The following is a 22,331-nucleotide window of genomic DNA, read 5'->3' on the forward strand; positions in this document are numbered from 1 at the left end:
TTGTTGGGTTTGGAAAGCACAGTATGTAGGAACCTTCACAATCTGTTATCTTTATATATCTTTTACATTTTATTTATTTTATTTTAACTACGTTTTAAAATATAATTCATTTACAAAAATGATGGCAACTTTATTTTATATACTTAATACAAACATATGATGAGAAATAAAAATGCCACAATGCTTCTGCATGTCAGGCACTAAATGCTTTATTATTTTAATTGTGCTTTATTATTTTAATTGTCTTTTAATTGTCCCCTCTCAGAGAGCCCAGAAAGCTACCGAGAGTATCCCGCCAGCGCGGCAAAGCCTGGCAAGCTACCTGTGACGTATTCGATATGCCAAACACAGTAACAACAAGTCTCATGATGGAGACATTACAGGGCCCGCTCGAGTAAATCGATGAACAACCAGAGGACTGTGGACCGTCTTTTAATTGTACTACCTAGCAAAGTAGTTTCTGTATTAATATATTTTATTATATATAACATTGTAATCATATACATACAAATTGCTCATAAAATGTCTTTGGAATATGCAGTGCAATATATTATTTTGTTGTAATCATTTCAAGAGCTATCTCCAGGATATTGTGATAATGTACCTGTTAGACATTATATACTTTTATTTATAAGCAGTGGTTTTGAAAGAAGCAATTGCATTTTTTATAAAATCTCTTTAAAGATTTATGGCAAAAGTAGTCCAAAAATATTTAGAATAAAAAAGAAGATAGTCAAAATAGAGATCAGTGGAAATAAAATATCTGCTTTCATAGTTGTGAGGTGTTCATTTATAAACCAGTATTCAAGGCAAAAAATTTAAGTGGAAAAATGGACGTCACCAGTAGATGCCATCAGGAGAGGGGAAAGGATCAACTCTTTTAAAATTCCTCTGAATCCCCCACCCCCTTTCCAATTTTTGACCCCTAAAGGAGAAGCATAGAGTATCTTAGATCATAAATCACTTCTGAAAAGTATTGTTCCACACATTTATAATACACCAGAACTTTTCAAACACACATATGCATTTGATCCTTCCACTGCTGGTCATAGGTTTCCTTGGTTAATTATTCAAACCATCCTTTCCATTAGACCTAGAACCTAGATATTTATAATAAGTGCTTAATGTTTTATTTTTCTCTTTAAGGCTTTTCCCATAGATTCTTTTTTCAATTACGACAGAGTTACAAAGACAGTAGTAAAATTGTCATTGCTTATGAGTTAGATAAAATGCCTGTGGTTCAAAAGACTCATATTAATTACCTCATTGAGGATGATTCCCCTAGAGCTGTTGAAACCTGACCCTGAAGTGTTTCCATAATATTGTCATCTGAGTACAACTGCATTGGTGTATTAAACTGAGCATGTAAAATCTTCACACCAGGAAGTTCCATTTCCAAAGGAATGTTAGGGGCCAGCTTAGCAGCAACTTTCAAGTCACCTGGGCAAATAGTACTAACAGTACTGACAGAAGAAGGGGTGCTCCGTCCACTGCCACAGTCAAAACCAGACGGAGTACTGCAGACACTGTGTTACAGACCACAGAGAAAACACAGGAACCGGAAAATCCAGTCAGGAGAACACAGAGAACAAGGACAAAGAGGTTAAAAGAAATTGAAGACAACAAGAAAAAGTGAATTGCAACAAATTAAAATAAACGCTTTGTATTGTCTGGAATTGATTTTAAAGAGAGAAGACACTTAGAAATTCGTGATTGAAAGAAATTTGACAAAATTACAGGGCACGGTGATATTGCATTTTTTTGGCTCTCTTCTACGTGGTGATAAGTAGATTGGGAATTATCCATAGAAAGAGTTGTATATAAATATATAAATATAAAGAGTTTGTATATAAATAAGTAGGGAAATGCAATTGTTCTCACTTTTTAAAATAGGCCAAATTATTTTGAAGTTGATTATGTCATAGACAAATCATAGAGGGAAATCACATTGGCTGGGTTTTCCTCTACATTCCTGAAGTGCAATATTTAAAATGAAAATATTAATGAATAACTATGCACAAGTGTAATAAAATTATAACACAAATATTCTATAAAATAGTCTAAACACTTTAGGAATGCAGTTGATCTTAACCAAATAGTAATAGTTAACTTGGTTATGTGACAATATATTTTATTTTATAAGTGCTTTATTGTTACCGGTTTAACTTTTTAAATTTCCATTCCTTAATTTGGTGACACATAGACTTTAAACATTTTGGAGATTTAATAGACTCTATAATCAGCCAAGAAATGCTTTTCACCTTGAAATGAATGAGTAGAGGATAACTAGTGAACTTAGACTTTGGATAAAATCTATGGCTAATATATTTTTCTTTAATACTTATATGTTTTACTTAAAATTTTGGAAGCACAGAAATATTTCCATGCATATTTCTCTGTTCCTTTTAAGGACGAGTTAGGGAGACACCAGAGTACAGTCGTGCAATTTTATGAACAGCTAAGAAGATTTTTTAATTTCCAGAAAACTGGATAGAACACTACACACAACTGACATGCCAATACTAAAAGGCACTTTCTTTGACAAAAAAAATAAATAACTTTTTAACATGCATTTTAAGTTCAGCAAAAGAAATTAAACTTATTCAAAAGTGGAATACACTGAGTTTTAAAATAAGGCACAGTCATAGAGGAAAAGCCAAAAGAAATATTAGTATTAATGCAAACATTGATCATAACTGTCAGTGTTGATACAAACTCAAGACAGAGAACAATTTAAATGGTGTATTTTCTCAATGCCACAATGTATTTTAAAACTCATCCAATCATGGATCTATACATGCATGCATTTATTCTCTGGGGCAAGAATCATCAAAGGAACAGAACCTAGAAAGGAACTGAATGTAGATTTGATGGGTTTCAGCAATTTTACAGCCAAAATAGCCTGAAAAACTCATGTCACCTATTGGATTAACTTTTTTCTTTTGATATACAATTTAAATTCCTGCATTGCCTAAATTAGGCAGTAAATATAAAATTGCTCCTTCATTTCATGACTCGAGACTCTGTTTAAAACTCGATTTGCAAATTGTTTGTTTACACAAAAACGTCAAGTTTTACTCAACATACACTGGCACCTGAAGATGACTTGATTTGGTAAGAGGAATTAAGTAAAATTTCAGCTGTAGTTGCAGTTTGTAGTGCTGTTAAAATACTGAATGTTATTGCTACAGTTAATATTTTTCTATTATTAGAGATACTGTTTAGATGCATGTTTATGTATGCATCTTTATTACTTCTGGTTCCTAATCTCTCTGTAATTCTACTTAGGGCCCATGTCACTGAGAAACAAATCCTAAGCAATTAAAAATCATCTTTTTTTAAAATTTCTATAAAAATTTAAAAATCCTCTGATGGACTTACATTTTTATATAACATTTTTCATGGATTTATATAATATTTCCCATAAAGCAAAAACAAAAATTTATTTAGAATCTCATAAAAGCTTTCATAGACTCTAATTACTCTGGACATCATCATGGGTCACTATGACCCATTCCTGTGCCCTGGAAAGGTAGATACTAATGAGATTTCATGCAGGTTCGCTTTGTGACATGGCAGGACCAAGTGAAGGTCAATGGTACATTCAGTTGCCTTGAATTCTGGTTAGAGCATTTGACAAGAAATGAATTTCCTTAGCAGGTATACAGACTCTTGAGATTATGCTTCTGAAAGTGACATGACTCGTCTAAAAGCCACATGCAAGATTGTATTACATTATTTGTCACTCGTCATTACTAATATTGCCATGTGTATATATGTAACATATATATACTTATTTATAGTGTAGACTTAAAAATGTAAATATTTGAATATGAAAATGCTTCACTTTTAATATTCAACTATTATGTCATAACTAAAAGATCCATAACTACTAGTAAGACCCTATGGAGATCAATATATCACTTTTTAACATCTCCATGGTCATGGTCCTCCCGTTGTTCATCGATTTGCTCGAGTGGGCCCAGTAACGTCTCCATCATGAGACTTATTTTTAATGCCATATCGAATACGTCACGGGTGGCTTGCCAGGCTCTGCCGGGCGGGCGAGATACTCTCAGTAGCTTGCCGGGCTCTCTGAGAGGGGTGGAGGAATCGAACTCGGGTCGGCCGTGTTGGCTGCTTGTAAGGCAAATGCCCTACCGCTGTGCTATCGCTCCAGCCCAACATCTCCATACTAATTAAAAAATTATTCTCTACTATTTGGTATATAGCCACTTGAAATTTCACCTTGATGAAGAACTGCTTGTTAAGAACAAGAATTTCAGAAGCTAGAGCAACTAATAAGGGAGTAGAGGAGAAATGGAAGGATACTAGAAATGTTTTATAATCCCTTGGAATTATAAAATCGCTGTACACTAGTATATGTTTTTAAAACAAACCATCTCATCTGTGTTCTTTTCTCTTCTCTTCCAAATTTCACTATTTGGAAATGTGCCTCACAATTACAAAATTAGGAGTGCTTGTTATTATCATGTACAAATTAAAATAAAAACATTAAAAGGGCATTAGATTCTGACTCTGATTTTATATAAAATTATGTGTATTTCTGTCTTAAGCAAAGGCCGGATGTATAATATATTACTTTATTATATACATCTTAAGTACTATTGCACAACTTAGGGATATTATATTTATTCTATCATTAAAGGAATGCATTGTGTTAATTTCACCCTACTTCCTTAGCAAGTTGAGTATACATTTGTGTAATAGTGAAATATAATTTTAACTTTTAATCTTTGTTGCTATATTATTAAAGTTGTTGATTATATTGTAAGTGAGTAAAGTTGAGAAGCTGTTGATTGTGGAGATACAGGGAGAGGATATAGAGGAAAATGGAGTGAGAACAAGGGGATAAGTAAAGAAAGGAGGACTGCAAGCAGCGCCTGGACAAATGGCTCCTCATTCTTCATGCCATTCAGAAAATGCTCTTGGGTTTTCTTGGCATTTTCACCACTTATCCAAGAGCAGTATTGAGCATTTACCCTGTACAGACTCTTTGCAGGTACTGGGATACAATGAGCCTTCATTTTAGTGGCAAAAGATGCATTTGGGAACCACTGCCTCATTAGCTTCTATATCCTGACTCTTCCACTCTATTGCTTATGTCTGACATCACAAAATCCATTTAAAAATGGTCATCTTAAACTGTGTGAAACTCTGCACACGGGAAAAAATTATAAGTCAAGAACAACTGGCCAGTTAGTGTGGGCATTGTAAATTCAGGTGCCCTTTTTCAGAAATTCCTAACCATCCATGGCCAGGAAGGTCTCACTATATTGTGATGGGCTGCATACGACAGAGACCTAGACAGACCTAGACATAAGCTATAGAGTACATGTCTCCAAGCCACTTAATAACATTAAAAAAATAAGTTTCCATAAAATATTGGGAATATTTCCATAAATATTCCATAAAAAATTTACCTATAGGCTATCAGCTTTAACAACAAACGTAGATCATGATTCGGTGAAACCTAACTTGCTAGGATCAACTCAGTCTAACTAACAACTTCCTCCATCTGTCTGACTGATGTCGAAAGGAATTCCGGTTTCTCAAAGTCTCTATTTCCTGTTGTGGCAATACAAGGCATTAGTATTTTCCCCTTAGGTTGGAGTTCAATGTCTAGAGATGATACTTGAAAACCATCATATAAAGATCATCTTGCTTCTTTGATTGAGAGATTTCAGTTGAGAACTTGTTCATTATTATTCCAATGTTTGTACCATTCGGCAACACATCTCCCCTCTTCCATCTTTTTCATGATAATTCCCTTCTCCCCAAACACAGTAACAACAAAAGTCTCACAATAGAGACGTTACTGGGCCCACTTGAGAAAAATGATGAACAACGGGAGAACAGTGACAGTGACAGTTACAGACCCCAAGTGGGAAGGTCCCTTTCAGTGTTCTCTGCTCCTTTGCGAGTACAAATCTGTTTGTGTGTAAGAGTTATAATGGGATTACCCAGTGGCTCTGATGGTGCAGTGAGAAGGAGTTGAGTTGGGTGGGTTAACGTCTGTCAAACATACGTGGGGCTCTATCATGCTTCCCTTGAGTGCACACCAATGTCCTGACTCCTAACTGGGGCTGGTTTCCATTTCTATTCTTGCCAGCTGGGCTTTCCTGAACTGGGATAGAATTCCCCTGCCTGTCACAAAGGTCACTATGTTCTGGATGGGATTCTCAGAACAGCAGGGTGTTAGTTATAAATATATGTGGTGATTCATAACATGTCACAACTCTAGAGTCTTTTCAATACTTTTAGAAATGGAGGATACATGGGTACTATAATCTGCTGAGTGAAATAGTTTCTCTCGCTTTTGAGATAAGCTTCAAAATGAGAAAAGTCACTCCAAACAACTAAAAGTTACTCTTGGCAGTTAGTAAGGTAATATTAGAGAACCATGCACTTAAAACATCACAATCTCAGGGTTTATGACCTGCTTCGGCCTGGAATTATGAAAGGTTTGGGCCGAATATTGTGCTTGTGTTCAAAGTAGTTCACCTCCTGTAAAAAACAAAGGATTACAAGGTCCCTCAGTGGAAGATTAATAATTTTTAGACAGAATTCCATGAAGAAGATCTATAGGGAAGGTTATTTACCACCAGATACTGACATTACTAAACTGAGATGATTTAAGCCAAAGTACTTCTTTGTTTGCACCAAGTCTGTTCGTTAGGCGTATATGAACCAGCTGATTGGACATTAGAACACACACATATGCTTGTCTTTAAGAGAAACTTTAGAGCCACATCCCAGATGCTTGTGCCTAAAATAAAACTCTGACAGTGCTTTCAGGAAAGTAAACATTGAACAGCAAGAGTTGGACTTTGTAAAGAAAAATGCATTAATGATGCTCTTATCGCTGTTAAGGACATCATGGGCAGAAACTTGAGCATCTGATACTTACTTTTGAGGTGAACTAGGAATGAGACCCCGCAGCTGTCCGTGAAGTGCATCTTGTATATTGCTAGTTGAATAGAGCCCAATGGGTGAGTTATAGGAAGCACTCACTACCTGTCTTTTGTCATCAATGTTTGCTGCTGCAACAAAAGGCTGGGCCCTTCTGTTATGCGCGGCACCAATGGGTTTGAACTCCTGTACAATGGCAGACAAAATACACAGAGCCACACAATGCACAAAAAAGCCATTAAAGAGCAAAATTATAGCATTGTTATTGTTAATAAAGGCTTCTTGATCCCATACGAATTAATGGCAAGGTTAAAGGAGGTGTTAGGGAACAACTTTTAACATTTCTTAAATGAAATAACTATGTGCTACATTCATCTAATAATATTAAAGTTTGGAAGGAATTAGCTATATTTGTTTATTTATTTTTTAATTTTCTTTTGGGGGCCAAGCTGAGCAGTGCTCAGGGTTTATTACTGCCTGTGTGCTCGGGGAACCTTATGCAGTGCTGAGAATTAAATGGGTTTGTTGTGTGTCTGCCTTGCACGCAGCCAACATGGCCGACCCGAGTTCGATTCCTCCGCCCCTCTCGGAGAGCCCGGCAAGCTACCGAGAGTATTCGATATGCCAGACACAGTAACAACAAAGTCTCCAATGGAGACGTTACTGGGCCCGCTCGAGCAAATCGATGATCAACAGGAGGGCCTTTACCATTTTTAAATACTATAAAATAATACCAACATTGTGTCTTATATATGTCCACTACTGACTTCTACATCTACAACTTTTGAGACATTCTCATATAAAACTTGAATATAGAAATTTTGTCAGAAAAACTTGATTTAAAAAGTTATTTTACTTATATTTTCTCAGGTAGAATTTACATATGCTTTCTCTTTTGTTGATGTATCAATAACACTGTCCTCATTTGAGAAATGGAGGAAATAGATACATAGAAAATGAGAATTTGTCAATAACTATACCACTATTTTAACAAATTCAGGTTATAATTCTCCCCCAATTTTATTTTGGTAATGAAAATCAAATTCTAAAATTTGATTGTTCTAAATTTAGATTTTGGAAAGTGATGATAAAATTTTTCCACATGGAACCGGGAATAATTATCAAAGGCAAGATACTTTTTTCTAAAACTGATGATTTTATGTATTTAAAGAATATTTTGTAGTCTCAGAAAGACTAAAGTCTTTGCTCTCTAGAGCAAGTAAAATGATTCACAAAAGAATCTGCACTTTATTGGTGAAAGGATCACACATTATAAAAGTCCTGAACATGAATCAGTCTGAAAATACCTGAATGATCTAACATACTCTAGGGTTTTTGCTGCCCTAGTTGTTGATCTCTTCATCACCATCATCATCATCATCATTGTCATCATGTTGCTGCTGATATTGAACCCAGGGTCTCATACAAAGCAAATGCTCTATCTCTGAGGTCATTCCTGGTCTACATTATTTCTGAAATTTACGGATCATGTTTCCCAATCATTACCTCAATTTTACAATGTCATTTAATGACTTTTCTCCTAAGTCACAGAAGAAAACCAAAACACACATGAAATCATTCTCTTTCCAAGTCTTTTCATTTGGCAGAATTAGTACCAGAAATCTTTACAATATATTCACTTGCAAAACTATATTAACCTCATTAACTTTTATAAATGTGCCATGAAAGTTTAACACAGATTTCAAATAGTACAAACATTTATGGTTATTTGGAATGTTCCTGGAAAGAGAATGTTTTGCTATAAACTAAGTTTTCCTGGGAATGGTAATCTTGTTTTTGTAATCTTACAATTTTTGTCACATAGATGTGTAAATTATGGGATGGTTCTTTTTTTGTTTGAAAAGGTTGTGTTTGTGTTTTAGGAGTGGAACCAGTCTTTTGTAGACTCTTGTGTCTGGCAACATCATTCTAGTACAAACAGAGGCAGAAAGATGCCTTCTTTTGGTTCTTTTGAGCAGGAAATACTCACACATTCATCCCTTTCCCCCTTTTAAAAAACTTTTAGCAATTCCCCTAGGGTGGCCAAACCTTACCAAGGGTTGAAATCACTGCCTCCCATATGCCAGGCACATGCTCTACCACTTGAGCTCTCACAAAGCAAAATGGATGTTGCTTCAAATACTAGCTTTACAGAGTCTTCGACTCCACTGCTTCAAACCTCCTGATATGTTGTCGCTTTGACTTTATCTTTAACAGACTCTGAAACCTAAAAAGATCTGAATTGCGCCCAGTAGAAAATGGCTCTACAGTAAACTGACAGATTCCATTGTTCCCTCCCAGCAATGTCTCACTGCCTTTCCAAAGCTGTGTGGAGAACAATATAGTTGCTAATATTAGATTGAAACAAACAGATGTGGGGTTTAGAAAGTGCTGAGTCCCAGGACATGTGAAAAATGCATAGAGTCAAACATCTATACAGTGGCACAATATAGCTGTTTTGGCTGACTTATTTGGATCGACTGTTTTAAGATGAAATGTTATATTTAGTAATTATTATGACATAAAAAGTGAATTGGTGATAATTGTAAGTAATGACAATAAACCATAATTCAAGCCATTGTTATTCGTTTTATATTAAAAAAAAAACAAGACTAATTACCTAAGTCAGTTTCAGCTAATTATAAAGCACCCGGACTAATCAGAAGTGTGAATCAGACAGAATTTAAGGATGTAAACTTCGAATAACTCAACTTTATTTTTGATTTTGGGTTTGGGGGCCACACTTAACTGTGCTCAAGTGTCGTTCCTTGCACGTTTATCTGACCTTGCAGTATAGGGGGTTGAGCGCAGGGGTCCAGCATGAAAAGTATGTGTTTCAGCATTTTGAACTACTTTCCTGCTCTCCCTGTTTTGTTCTTTAAAACAAAGTATGGGAAGACTTCAAGATCCTGGTAAACAGAAATGAATTTATATTTTAAAAAAAGGAGTTACCATTGTATGATACTTTATGGAGGAAAAATACCTGCCCTATCTAATTTGACTTTAATGAAAGATAAACATGGATGATAACAGGCTTGTAAATGAGTGTAAATTTGTGTGCACTAATAATTCCTTGCAAATAAGCAGAATATAAGTTAATCAACTTTGAAGGGTTTTTTTTTTTACATTTTTAATTTCTGCTATATATTGCAAAGTCACAAGAGTAAGTCTGTTAAAAAACAAAACAAAACAAAACAGTTTCCCACTAGATCAGGAAAGGAACTGTTGCTAATACAAGCCTCAAACACTTGCATTTAGGCTGTGCAAAGCATTAGGTTATGGGCTGCTAGAGTCATTCAAAGAAAAACCACAGTGAAGTGTATATACTGATAGCAGACAAAAAATGTAAGCATGGCCCAGAAAGGAAATATTCTCTCCAAGTCTTACATCATTGTTGATGGTCAAACAGAATCAAAAGACAAAGTATTAGAAGTTTGATGCTCTATGTTAATCCCTTTTTGTTTTTCCTGGAAAATCATTAGTTACAGCAATAAAAAGTTCATGTAGCAGTTAATATAGTCCAGCTCTTGTGCTTATTCTACGCAGACAAAAGCATCCAAACGATTCTCATCTCTATAAATTTAAGAAATTAATCGCATTAACACATTTAAAATATCATCTTAAATGTAGGAGTTATTACTAACGTAAACCACTTTGAACTAATGAAATAATGAAATTTTAGGGTTTCTAGGTTTAAAGATATGTAACCTTGACAAGAGATTGCTGACATTGGCGAGAATGCACTGCTTGACAACAATCTCCCGTCTTTGGAATAACCTCAGGAATAATTGCAATCCACGAGTGTTTGCCTCTCAGTTTCTTGGAGAAATCATTCACAGATCAAGATTCAAGCCTAGAACCAGGGCAATTGCTACACAAAACAGAAATAGCATGTTTTATATCTGTGTGACTGTACACATAATGTATACTTTTTTGTTTATAGAAAAAAATGGAAATATAAGGAAAACAAACTACATCGACTGATCATATATTTGAAACAAGCCACACTGGGTGAATCATTCTATTTGTTATGTTTGGAAATTGTGAACAATCATCTCTCCCCCTATAAGCTCACCTTCACATTAAAAGTTAGTCATTTTTTGGATTATTTTTTTCATTAGCAATCTGATTCAAGTTTTCCATTTCTCATAAGGGAAGAGTTTGGAGAACTGGGGATGAAGAAATCTTGTATAATGTAGGTTGCCTTCTAGTTATCAAGTAAAGTAAGTAAAGTAAAGGCCCTCCCGTTGATCGTCGATTTGCTCGAGCGGGCCCAGTAACGTCTCCATCGGAGACTTTGTTGTTACTGTGTCTGGCATATCGAATACTCTCGGTAGCTTGCCGGGCTCTCCGGCAAGTTATCAAAGTATAGTTTTAAAGTATACTTTGTTTTAGTTATCAAAGTATAGTTTTAAAAAAAACTCAACGTTTTTTTGGAGGGTTGGGTAGGATGGGGGGTACACCTGGCAGCGATGTGAATTGAATCTGAATGAACCACATGCAAGACCCTTACCTGCTGTACTTCTCTTCTGAACCCCCCAAAGTATCTTATGAAAACATAAATAACTTTAACCCACACTACTTGACTGTGCATGTGATACATCTTCATTATCAAATCTTTGGCAAGGAAACAGTCCTTTATAAGAAAAAGGAAACAGTTTTCTTCCCATTAATAACAGAATATTTTTGTTTCTGGCAAAGTATCTTTCCTGTATTAAACTAGCCACTTTACAAGCTTGAGCTGTTCAATTAATACTAAACAAAGATAAGGGTAATGTTTTGAGACCGTAAGCGTCGAAGAAGGGCAAAGTATTAATATACTGTTAGTTTAGAGCAATGCTTTGTATAGAATAATTATATGTCTGCTAAAGGCCATGTTCAGAATTGTATGGAAGATGTTTATTCAGTGTCTAGGAGTTGATCTAGACACTAAATTTCTTTTAAGTCTAAGGCAAATACTGGGTGGATTCACTAATATATGTTACATAAAACAACAGGATAAGGAAATGCAAAGTATCAAAGGGGTGTTCCTAGATTCCTCTGATCCCTCAATTATGTAAGTGAGAAGGATAGGGAAGGAAAGAGATGGAAGAGGGATCTAAGAAGAGGCGAAAGGGAAATAACAGAGGCAGAGGGCAGGGGCCTCGGTCTCAGTGGCAATATAGAGGTGTGGTATAGTCTCATATAGGAACCACAGAACCAACAAAACTGAGACCAATTGCAACAAACAACCTTAAAAATTTACTTGGTAAAGAGGCGAGAGTTGGAGAGTAAGTGGTAAACTGGGAATATTAGTAGAGGGACGCAGATACTAGTGGTAGGACTGGTGGAACATTGTAGGCCTGAAACTCAGCTATGAATAATTCTGTAAAGTTATTTTCACAAAGTTCATGGTGCCTAAACAAAAAATTAAAATAAAACATCAAGTTTAAATTTATAAGAAAAAAAATTTAGCTAATAAGTAGTCTAGAAAAGTGCAAATGATCTAGATGTTAAAACTTTGAACCAATTATTCTTATAATTAAGAAAAAATTTTCAATGCCTAAACCTCTGCTAGAAGAACTAGAAATAAGTATACTGACATTTTATTATTTTTGGCTATGCTTGGATTGTAGGTATAATGTTTTTTCCCCCTCCCCAAAGACTATATATTATTTCGAAATGAAAAAAGTATTTAATTTCAATAGCAAAGGTCACATAATTTACAGTGTAAGTTTTACTTGGCTTTAGAAATGAGATCTTATTAGCACCAGGAGGTTTGTTCCATGGCTTGGAGACCAGCCACACATGCTAGGGGAAAAGGGAGCTCAGATAGAGAAGGGAGCACCAAATAAAGGGTGTTGGGAGGATCCTCCCAGGATGGGAGAAGCGTGCTGAAAGTAGACTATAGACTGAACATAATTGCCACTCAATGCCTCTTTTGCAAACCACAGCACCCAAAAGGAGATAAAGAACAAAAAGGAATGCCCTGCCACAGAGGCAGGATGGGGTGGAAGGGATGAGGGGTGGGAGGGATACTGGGACCTGTGATGGTGGAAAATGGGCACTGGTGGAGGGATGGGTATTTGATCATTGTATAATTGAAACCCACGCACAAAAATTTGTAAGTCTACAACTGTACCTCATGGTGTTTCACTAATAAAAATTAAAAAAAAATTAAAATGCTACAATTAAAAAAATAAAATCTAAAATGAGAAAAAAATAAAAACAAAAATGTGAAAAAAAAAGAAATGCGATCTTAAACAAGGCATTTTACTATTCAGCTTCAAAGCCATCTTAAAACATGATATATTAGTGGTATTTGTTTCTCAGACTGAAACACTTTTGTTGTCTAATAGGTTGTCTTATTTTCCGAGTTCTCATGTTGGCTAAAAAAAAAGAGCTATATAAAATTCATAGGGCTCTCAAATATTTAAATAAATCTATTTATTTATGAATAGATTTATAAATAAATCTTCATTCACATAAATCTATATAAAGTTTTTTTTAAAAAAGAGTTTATTTAGAATTTAACTTTTCTGCAACCCCACTTAAGTTTAATTCACACATTTTTATCATTACTATTTGTTCTACTTTATGTTGTAGGATTTTTGGATAGCAGACATTGTGCTGAGATTTAGCTGTTTTGTGTAAGAAAAGTCTGCTGAAATGCCAAGTGAATTGTTCATGCTGAAATCCCACCTGAAGAGCATAAGGAGTAAGAATACTTAGGTCCATTAGGGAAAGAACTAAAATGGTTCTTATCTCTGAGTCCTTCAAATACCAGCCTCTTGTAAAGGTTGCCAGTAGGAATCAGCCATGACTCAAAGTAATGGAATGTTCAATTGATTGGCTGTGTGGTAGCTCTTAACTCAGTCCTTTCTCCCGCCTCTCCACCCCACCAGCCTCATTCTTTATCTTTTCTCGAAGTATTATAAATACCCATGTTGTTTAAACTCCAAAAGGCAGGACAAATGGCCTAATGCACAACTGTCAGGAGGTCATAGTATTTAAAATGAGGACTCTTAAGATTCAGTTTTTAGAATAATCGGCCTCACCCTAAAGATTCAAAAAAGAATTTTTTTTTTAATAATCCTACCCATAAACTAATGCTCAGATTTACAATTTTTTTTCTTCTTTGTTTGTTTGTTTGTTTGTTTTTTAGAGCTACAACTCAAAGAATTTCCCTTTCACTCTAGTTCTGGAGAAATAGTAACAGAAAACTGTCCACTAAGGTTTAAGCTTAACAAATGTTTGCTGAGTCACTTACATGCCAGTGGGGTCACTGCAACATGATCAGGGATCACTGGGGATTTGCTATTTTGGATAAATCTGGCTAATTGAATTGGCCTCATAGCTTCACATCGCACATTGATAACACTGGGTTTAAAAAAATTAAGGGGAAATTTTGAATGCAAAACAACACTTGACTCTTGTGCTTCAGGATCACTCCAGGTGATCACTCCAGGTGACCATCTGGAGTGCTGGTTTCAAACTGGGTTCGTCAGCATGCAAGGAGAGCACTATAATCCCTGTACTATCTTTCTGGCCCTGTTGCTGTTTTGAAAACACTTCATGGTCTCCCTCTGATCATTGATGAATGTGGGGAAAAGGGTTAGCTGAGCCTTACTGAAAAGGACCGTATTTTAAAAGACAGTACTGCTTCCAGAACTTTCTCTTTCTCATCTTTTTTTTTTTGGGGGGGGAGAGGGTGACACTCAGCTGTGCTGAGGGGTTACTCCTGGCTCTGCACTCAGGAATTACTCCTGGCGATGCTTGGGGGACCATATAGGATGCTGGGAATCGAACCCGGGTTGGCCGCGTGCAAGGCAAATGCCCGACCCGCTATGCTATCACTCCAGCCCCTCTCTTATCTTTTCTTCCATTAAAGAACATGATTATTAGGGAAGTTTCTCGCCAAACCACCAGGATAAGTCATCAACGCATCTGGATCCATAATCACCACATTTATCACCCGTGCCATCTATTTCATCTTTGTTCACTTTTCTGCAGGCAGAAATCTTATCTTTCCTGAAGATCTCACTAAACTTTCAAGATCACTTTTTACCATGCAGCCATTTTAGATCTGGTTCCCTGCATCAGTCGTGGACAATGTTAGAAAAAGCAGCTTATCCTTAGACCCTCCGGTTCCTTTTCTTCATTTGTCAGCTCCGTATTGAGCACTTGCTACTGTGTGTTATGCCTGGGAGATTCCGAGTGAAGAGAACAGACACTCAACTTTCTGCCTTCAAGAAAACGGCCTATCCTGCTTAACTCCTTTTGGGGCCTAGCAGATCCTCCTGGTTTACCTGGTGGCTTTAAGGACCAAGAGCTTTCTTCCCTCCAGTCAAAAGTCTAGCACAAAGATATAATAAGATAAAATAATTCCATTTCCTCTGAAAATTTAGCTACTCGGGATATTTCTTCTCAGGGGAGATTGTATCTTCACTGAAAAGAAAGCTTTAATCCAATGTAGTCTGTAATGATTCTTGTAATAGTAATTAGCGAGGGATTCCTATTCTCTAGAAAACCATTTTCCCTTCCTATCTCCCTATGCAGAACGGCCGGTAGGTCCTCTGATCACTGCATGCTGGGAGGAGAGAGCCTGCCTAGAATTCCAGAGAACTCTTCATGTGATTCAATGTCTTGCTGCATATGTAAATGTGTCAAGTTTTTTCTCTGCCATTTTATTTAAATATTTGAGAACCCTATAAGATATATGTACATGTTATGCTAATGTGTGTACATGTATTTATATTAGATATTATTATCATTATATATAATGATATAAAGAGAAGAAAATGGAAGTTTGTGGAGACAAGGAGAAAACTTGAGGACAAAGTCAGGAGTTGATAATCCTGAAAGAAGAATCACTGCTTAGTTATACATCATGAATGTGTTTTTAGTTATCTTTCAGCAGATACATAGAAAAATGACATGTTGGGAATATCTAATATGTTTTGTGAAAATACCTATTTTAAAAAGGATATTCAACTTATTTATAGTTTTGACTCTCTAAACTTGGGCAATTTCTGGCAACTAGAGTTTCTAAAATCCTTTTCTTGATTACATCTTAATGACCATGCCAATTGACCAATTGAGGGTTGGTTTAATTTCACTCTTTATTTTTTTAGCTTTGGAAAGTAGGCAGTCAGATAAACGTCAAATTACTAGATGAATTTAGCTCATTACATTTACCTCAAGGGAAAAGTTTGTTCTCTTTAGTAATCCAAGAGCCATGGTTAGAATATCATTATGATGACATAAAGCAAACCTTATTTTTTTTGTAATCAACTTAATCATAGATTGCTGGAATTAAAAGTTAGTAAACGGCTGTAAAATAAGATGAGTGAAGTTTTTGAAGAATGTTGACATTGAACTATTAGAGATACCTGTTTCAAAGGCTTAGACCCTATTTTTGTTTTACTTCTTTTTAACATCTTACATTTCTTGGGTTTCCTCATGGTCATTAGTCAGAAGTTCATCATGAGAAGTGAGAAAAAAAGTAGAATGCATGTATAGACAAATTCTTCCTGATAAGAATATATTTGTCTTTCAACAAGTTATTTGCCTATGCATATTTTTTTTGTTTTGATTGATGTGGGAAGGTGTGACAGTATAAATTAATCTCAGAGAGTGAATTCAGGCAACTGATTCATCAGCGGTGTACTCTCCTCTCTCTTTCTCTCTCTCTTCATTTCCTCTCTCTCTTTCCTTCCTTGCTCCCTCCTTTCTCTCCCCTCCTCTCTTCGTTCTCATTCTTTCTCTTTCTTTTTCTCTCTCTTTCTTCTTCCTTCCTTCCTTCCTTCCTTCCTTCCTTCCTTTCTTTCTTTCTTTCTTTCTTTCTTTCTTTCTTTCTTTCTTTCTTGTATAGTCCTGGGAAGTGTTTTTGCTTTTTGGGATTTTTCCCTCCCTCCCTCCCTTCCTTCCTTCCTTCCTTCCTTCCTTCCTTCCTTCCTTCCTTCCTTCCTTCTCTCCTCCCTTCCTTCCTTCCTTCCTTCCTTCCTTCCTTCCTTCCTTCCCTCCTTCCTTCCTTCCCTCCTTCCTTCCTTCCCTCCTTCCTTCCTTCCTTCACTCCTTCCTTCCTTCCCTCCTTCCTTCCTTCCTTCCCTCCTTCCTTCCTTCCCTCCCTCCCTCCTTCCTTCCTTCCTTCCTTCCTTCCTTCCTTCCTTCCTTCCTTCCTTCCTTTTTTCCTTCTTTTTTCCCCCCATCCAGAAATACTCAGGGCTTACTCCTGGCTCTACATCCAGGAATTATTCCTCCTAGTGCTCGGTGGACCATACGGGATGTTGGGAAATCAAACCTGGGTTGGTCATATGCAAGGCAAACACCCTACCTGCTATACTATCTCTCCAGCCCCTTTCATTTCTTTCTGTCTCATTTCTTCCCTTGAGAGAAATCTCATTTTAAAATAAATATAAATATCAATCACTTCAAAATTCATATCTAAATTAATAAAAAAAATTTCATACCTGTGGTTCTGATTCCAGGTTGATTTTGAAAGGATGGCCTTTTCCGTCTTCAGATACCTGTGGGGACCACAAGCGAGTTTCTGCCCTACAAATAAAATAAATTATAAATTACAAATTCTAATGGTATACTTTTAGTTTGAGAAAATTTCCTATAAATTATCAAATGACTTCCTATAATGTTCATGAAAGTACTACGAACCCTTGATAATTTAAGCAAGAATATTATTCCTGCCTTGTTATTCAATATTTTCTCATCTAATTAGTATTACATTTCAGGTGACCTGGGGGGAAATTTGAATGAACAGAAATAGTCAGGAGGATTGCTGTAGACTCAGTGTTTGTGTCCTGCTAAAATTTGTGTGTTGAAACCATAATCCCTAGTGGAATGATACTTGGAGGTGGGGTCTTTGGGAAGAGATTAGGGTTAGATTAGGTCAAGAGGCCCTTTTGATGGAATTAACACCCTTATAAAAAGAGAACAAGGCATGAGATCATGCACTAAGGAGGCTATGTGAGACACACCAGGAATTGGGCTTGTATTGCAACCTGAGCATACAGGCACTGAGATCTCAAATGTCTAATCTACATAGCTGTGAGAAAGAAACGTTTTGTTGGTGAAGTCCCTCCACCCCCAACACACACACACCGTATGGTATATTTATCATCACAGTCTGACTTAGGCAAATGCTTTATGCAGTTTCTGGAGCAGCCTGAATGCCAGGGCAATACTGGAGGGAGAGATTCTGGAGACAATCCCGGCAAATGACCGCAGGGCAAATTCCCTAGGTCTCTACTTCCATCCGTTCCTCTCCAGGCCATCACAGAAGACCACACTTTGCCAAGAGGATTTACTCTTGGCCTAAGGAAATGTGTTTTGTCCAAGGCATCTCATGTGTCTATTTGGGATTGTGAGGCTCCTAAGGGACCGTGTGCTTGTCAGGTTTTGCAGAGACAGGGAAAAATTTGATTCATTCCCTGAATCTGGACTACAGCAGAGAGCGTTGTAAATAAAATAGTCATAGGATTTACACAGTTATAGCTGTAACAGTAAGTCATTATTTTCACAGTCCATTTTTCTATCAGGGCTCTGCTAGCAAAGTATCTAAAACAGAAGAAGATAACTTCTGTCACTGGTTTGCTTAGAAATGTCTCATAGGGGTCAGAGAGATTGTATGGCAGGTAAACCTCTTGTATTCCTTGTGGCTGACCTGGGTTCAGTTCCTGGCATCACATATAGTCTCCAGGAGTGATAACTGAATGCAGAACCAAGAGTAAGGTCTGGGAACCATCAAGTGGGGCCAAAGAACCCAAAAAACTAAAGGCTTATTAATGAATATGTTCATGTTACATATACCCTCACACCTTAGGAAATTCTTCTGGGCTTAATCCTGTACAATGACATAGAGGAAATTAGCAACAATCAAATTTTTACATAAACATATTTTTGGAAAGTCAATCGATTCTGTTAAAAAAATCTTTGGTTTCCATTCTATACTGCATTTATAAAAACAGAATAATTATATGTGCTATGCACTAATGACATGGCTAATACTTTTCTTTTTCTTTATTTTTCTTTATTTTTGGAGGGGGCACATCAGGTGTGCTCAGGGATCACCCCTGGGTCTAAGTTCAGGGATCACTCTTGGCAGAAATCTGGGACCATGGGGGGAGGGGGGTGCAGGGAATTTAATCTGGATCAGCTGTGTACAATGTAAGATCTTTGCCCACTGGACTATCTCTGCCCCCAAGCCTATAATGGTTCTATTTTCACACTCAAATAACCTGGCTGGTACAGGGAAGACATTCTTTTAGTTTCTTACTGATATTCTTGAGAAATCTTTTTAGAAAGAGTTTAATAGCTACTAGTTTGACTGACTTCAGTGAGGAACAGACCAGAGTGAAAGAAAATTTGTATTTACCTAAATCACTAGAACCAACAGAACTGTAAACAAGAGACTCAAACTACAATAATTAAACTTATAAATAAATGTGCCTGTAAAACTGGATGGGTTGGGGGGATGGAAGGAGGGGACTGGGAGATTGGTGGCAGGATGCTGGCAATGGTGATAGAATTGGAGTCGGAACATTGAAGGCCTAAGTTCTATTGTTGACATGCTTCGTAAGTCATGTACCTAAATAATTTTCAAAGATTCAAAATTCTAGATCTTTCAACACTCCTTCTCACTGGAAAGATGTAACCATTTCTCGTTCAGGTTCAGGTTCTCTTGCAAAACGGATCAAATTCAAACACCATTAATTAAAGAGCACCTGTCAATTTTGAGACACAACTGGTGTGCTGCTGCTTTAATCCTGTCCTGTGCATCAGCATGAGTCATGGACTCGGTAGCAAAGCCATCAATCGCCAGGATGACATCCCCCGGACACAGGTTGGCAGCTGCCGCCTTGCTTCCTGGAGTAATCTGGAAGAAATCATAGCTCAGCTTAAAAAAAAAAAAAACAGAACTAAACTAAACATAATACCCTGTCACATCTTGCGCTGTGTGTCTGATATTTGTATTTAAGCTTCGCAACATTAAATAAACGTTTCACTGGGCAGCAAATCTTAAGTCTAACTTAAAATAACTCTGAATTGGCCCTGCATCCTCCCTCACTCCTTGAGGTCCCACTCTTTTTGAGAATTTTTGTTTCTTAATAGCCACATTTCATTTATCCGAAGCGATAGCACAGCGGTAGGGCGTTTGCCTTGCACGCAGCCAACACGGCCAACCCGAGTTCGATTCCTCCGCCTCCCTTGGAGAGCCCAGCAAGCTACGAGAGTATCTCGCCCGCATGGCAGAGCCTGGCAAGCTCCCCGTGACGTATTCGATATGCCAGACACGGTAACAACATTTTTTCTACTCCCCCCATTTTTTGAACTCTAATTGACACATTCTTAATACCGTCTAGGACTACCTGTTAGAATACTTCCTTTGCTTTAAACAAAATCATTAGTTTTTAATCTTATCTTAGTTGTTCTCCAGAGTTCTCCATTTGGAGCTTTCGTGTTTAACTATCAAACTGGATTGGCATTTAGATAAGGTAAGATCTTAAAATTTGCAAGAGAGGGTACCTGCAAAGCAGAGAGATGCATAGAGAACCGCCGCGGTATTATGAAAAGATAAACTAACATATACAAAATAAGAACTTTTCAGAACTTTTCAGAAACTCCCTGGAGAGCTGCAGTTTTAGTGCAACCAGCGAGTCTGCACTTGAAGAAAAGACAAAATCTAAGCGCGGCTTCCCTGTACCAGAGCATGGAGGAACACGGGGCCACTATCCTAGTGGTGAGGAAGAATTCAGCTCAACTTTTTGACCAATCTGTTACAGGCTGGATGTGAATTAGCACTGAGCCTCTAGAGCACCTGGGAACCACAGACATAGGAATACTTTTTTATCCATACATAGTCTCTTCTCTGAATTAAGAAGAGATTAGAGGGGCTGGAGCGATAGCACAGTGGGTAGGGCATTTCCCTTGTACGAGGCCAACCCAGGTTCGATTCCTAGCATCCCATATGTTCCCCTGAGCATTGCCAGGAGTAACCCCTGTGAATCTCTGGGTGTGACCCAAAAAGTAAAAAAAAAAAAAGAAAAAAATTAGATGGAACAAACAGAAAACAGTTAATACATATTTAATTAGAACTTATCACTAATGGCCTTAAATGCAAGTATTCTAAATAAACCATCTTGGTTTTGAATAGAGATAGCCAAAAATAGGAGGAAAATAATGAGGATTCAACTTTTGCTATCTGCAGGAAATCTCATTTAACTTTTTTGGAGGCGGGAAATAAAATGGGTAAATATGATTTTTTTTTACCAAATAACACATCTGAAATTATTTCCAAGTCAAATATTCAGTTAAACTGATGACCCTACTTATTCCCAGTTTTTCTTGATGAATCCTATTTACTCACCTAAATGGCAAATAACTCCTTCTCCAACACCATCTTATACCACTACTGTCTTCTTTCACTCATGGTGCTGTTGCTATTACCATTCGTTTTTAGTTTCTCTATTAAACCACATTAGAACTCTCCACAGGAATACACACACCATTATTTCTGCCCGAAAAGCTCCCATTCCATTTTACTCGATTGCTCTTTCTCACCCTTTAGGTTTGAGCTTAAATGTAATTTCTGTAAGATTCCCCCAAATGTCTGGCAGCATCTCCCCTGCACTATCTCTTTGGTTTGCACAGAGGGTAGGGCGTTTGCCTTGCACACGGCCAGCCCAGCCGACCCAAGTTCGATTCCTCTGCCCCTCTTGGAGAGCCTGGCAAGCTACCGAAAGTATCTCGCCAGCATGGCAAAGCCTGGCAAGCTCCCCGTGACATGTTCGATATGCCAAACACAGTAACAACAAGTCTCACAATGGAGTAATGACTGGGCCCACTCAAGCAAATCGATGAACAACGGGAGGACAGTGCTACAGTGCTACTATCTCCTTCCTCATGAAGGTGCCAGATAGAAATTACAAAGATGGATGCAAAGTGGGTTCACTAGCATTCACTATCATCCACCTTTCCAATTTCCCTTCTGACACAGCTGGTGACATGGCCTGCTGTTCCCAATTTAGTAAGAAATCACAGTTTGACTCTCCGATTCTGAGAAAGAAAGAAAGCTGGACTTTCTGTCCAACCTGTCTTAGAATTGTCATCACTGTATCACTGTCATCCCGTTGTTCATTGATTTACTCAAGTGATCGCGAGTAACATCTCTATTTGTCTCAGCCCTGAGATTTTAGCAGCCTCTCCTGACTCGTCTTTCCCAGCGATTGGAGTCTCTGTCAGGTTCAGGGGAATGAGACCTATCATTACTGTTTTTGGCATATCGAATACAATACAGATAGCTTGCCAGGCTCTGCCCATGCAAGAGGGATACTCTGGGTAGCTTGCCGGGCTCTCTGAGAGTTTTATATAAATTTTGTTGCCTAATGTCTGAACCCCATCAA

At 37.2% G+C, this 22,331-nt stretch overlaps 1 protein-coding gene across 5 annotated transcripts in view; it reads right to left on the minus strand.

Moving 5' to 3' along the window:
• Positions 1-22,331, minus strand: part of PDLIM3 (PDZ and LIM domain 3) — a 36,877-nt gene that overhangs the window by 6,235 nt on the left and 8,311 nt on the right. For 2 of the 5 annotated variants that reach the window (XM_056114153.1, XM_056114155.1), the window contains exons 2-5: positions 19,653-19,804; positions 17,385-17,469; positions 6,932-7,119; positions 1,263-1,526 (exon numbers count right to left, since the gene is read on the minus strand). In XM_056114153.1, the coding sequence (XP_055970128.1) occupies positions 1,263-1,526; positions 6,932-7,119; positions 17,385-17,469; positions 19,653-19,804 (689 nt within the window). Of the gene's footprint in view, positions 1-1,262; positions 1,527-6,460; positions 6,529-6,931; positions 7,120-17,384; positions 17,470-19,652; positions 19,805-22,331 lie in introns of all 5 variants that reach the window. The other 3 variants (XM_056114154.1, XM_056114157.1, XM_056114156.1) reach the window with 3 other exon arrangements.

This window comes from Sorex fumeus, unplaced genomic scaffold, assembly GCF_029834395.1.
Source record: "Sorex fumeus unplaced genomic scaffold, SorFum_2.1 ptg000024l, whole genome shotgun sequence".
NCBI classification, from domain to species: Eukaryota; Metazoa; Chordata; class Mammalia; order Eulipotyphla; family Soricidae; genus Sorex; species Sorex fumeus.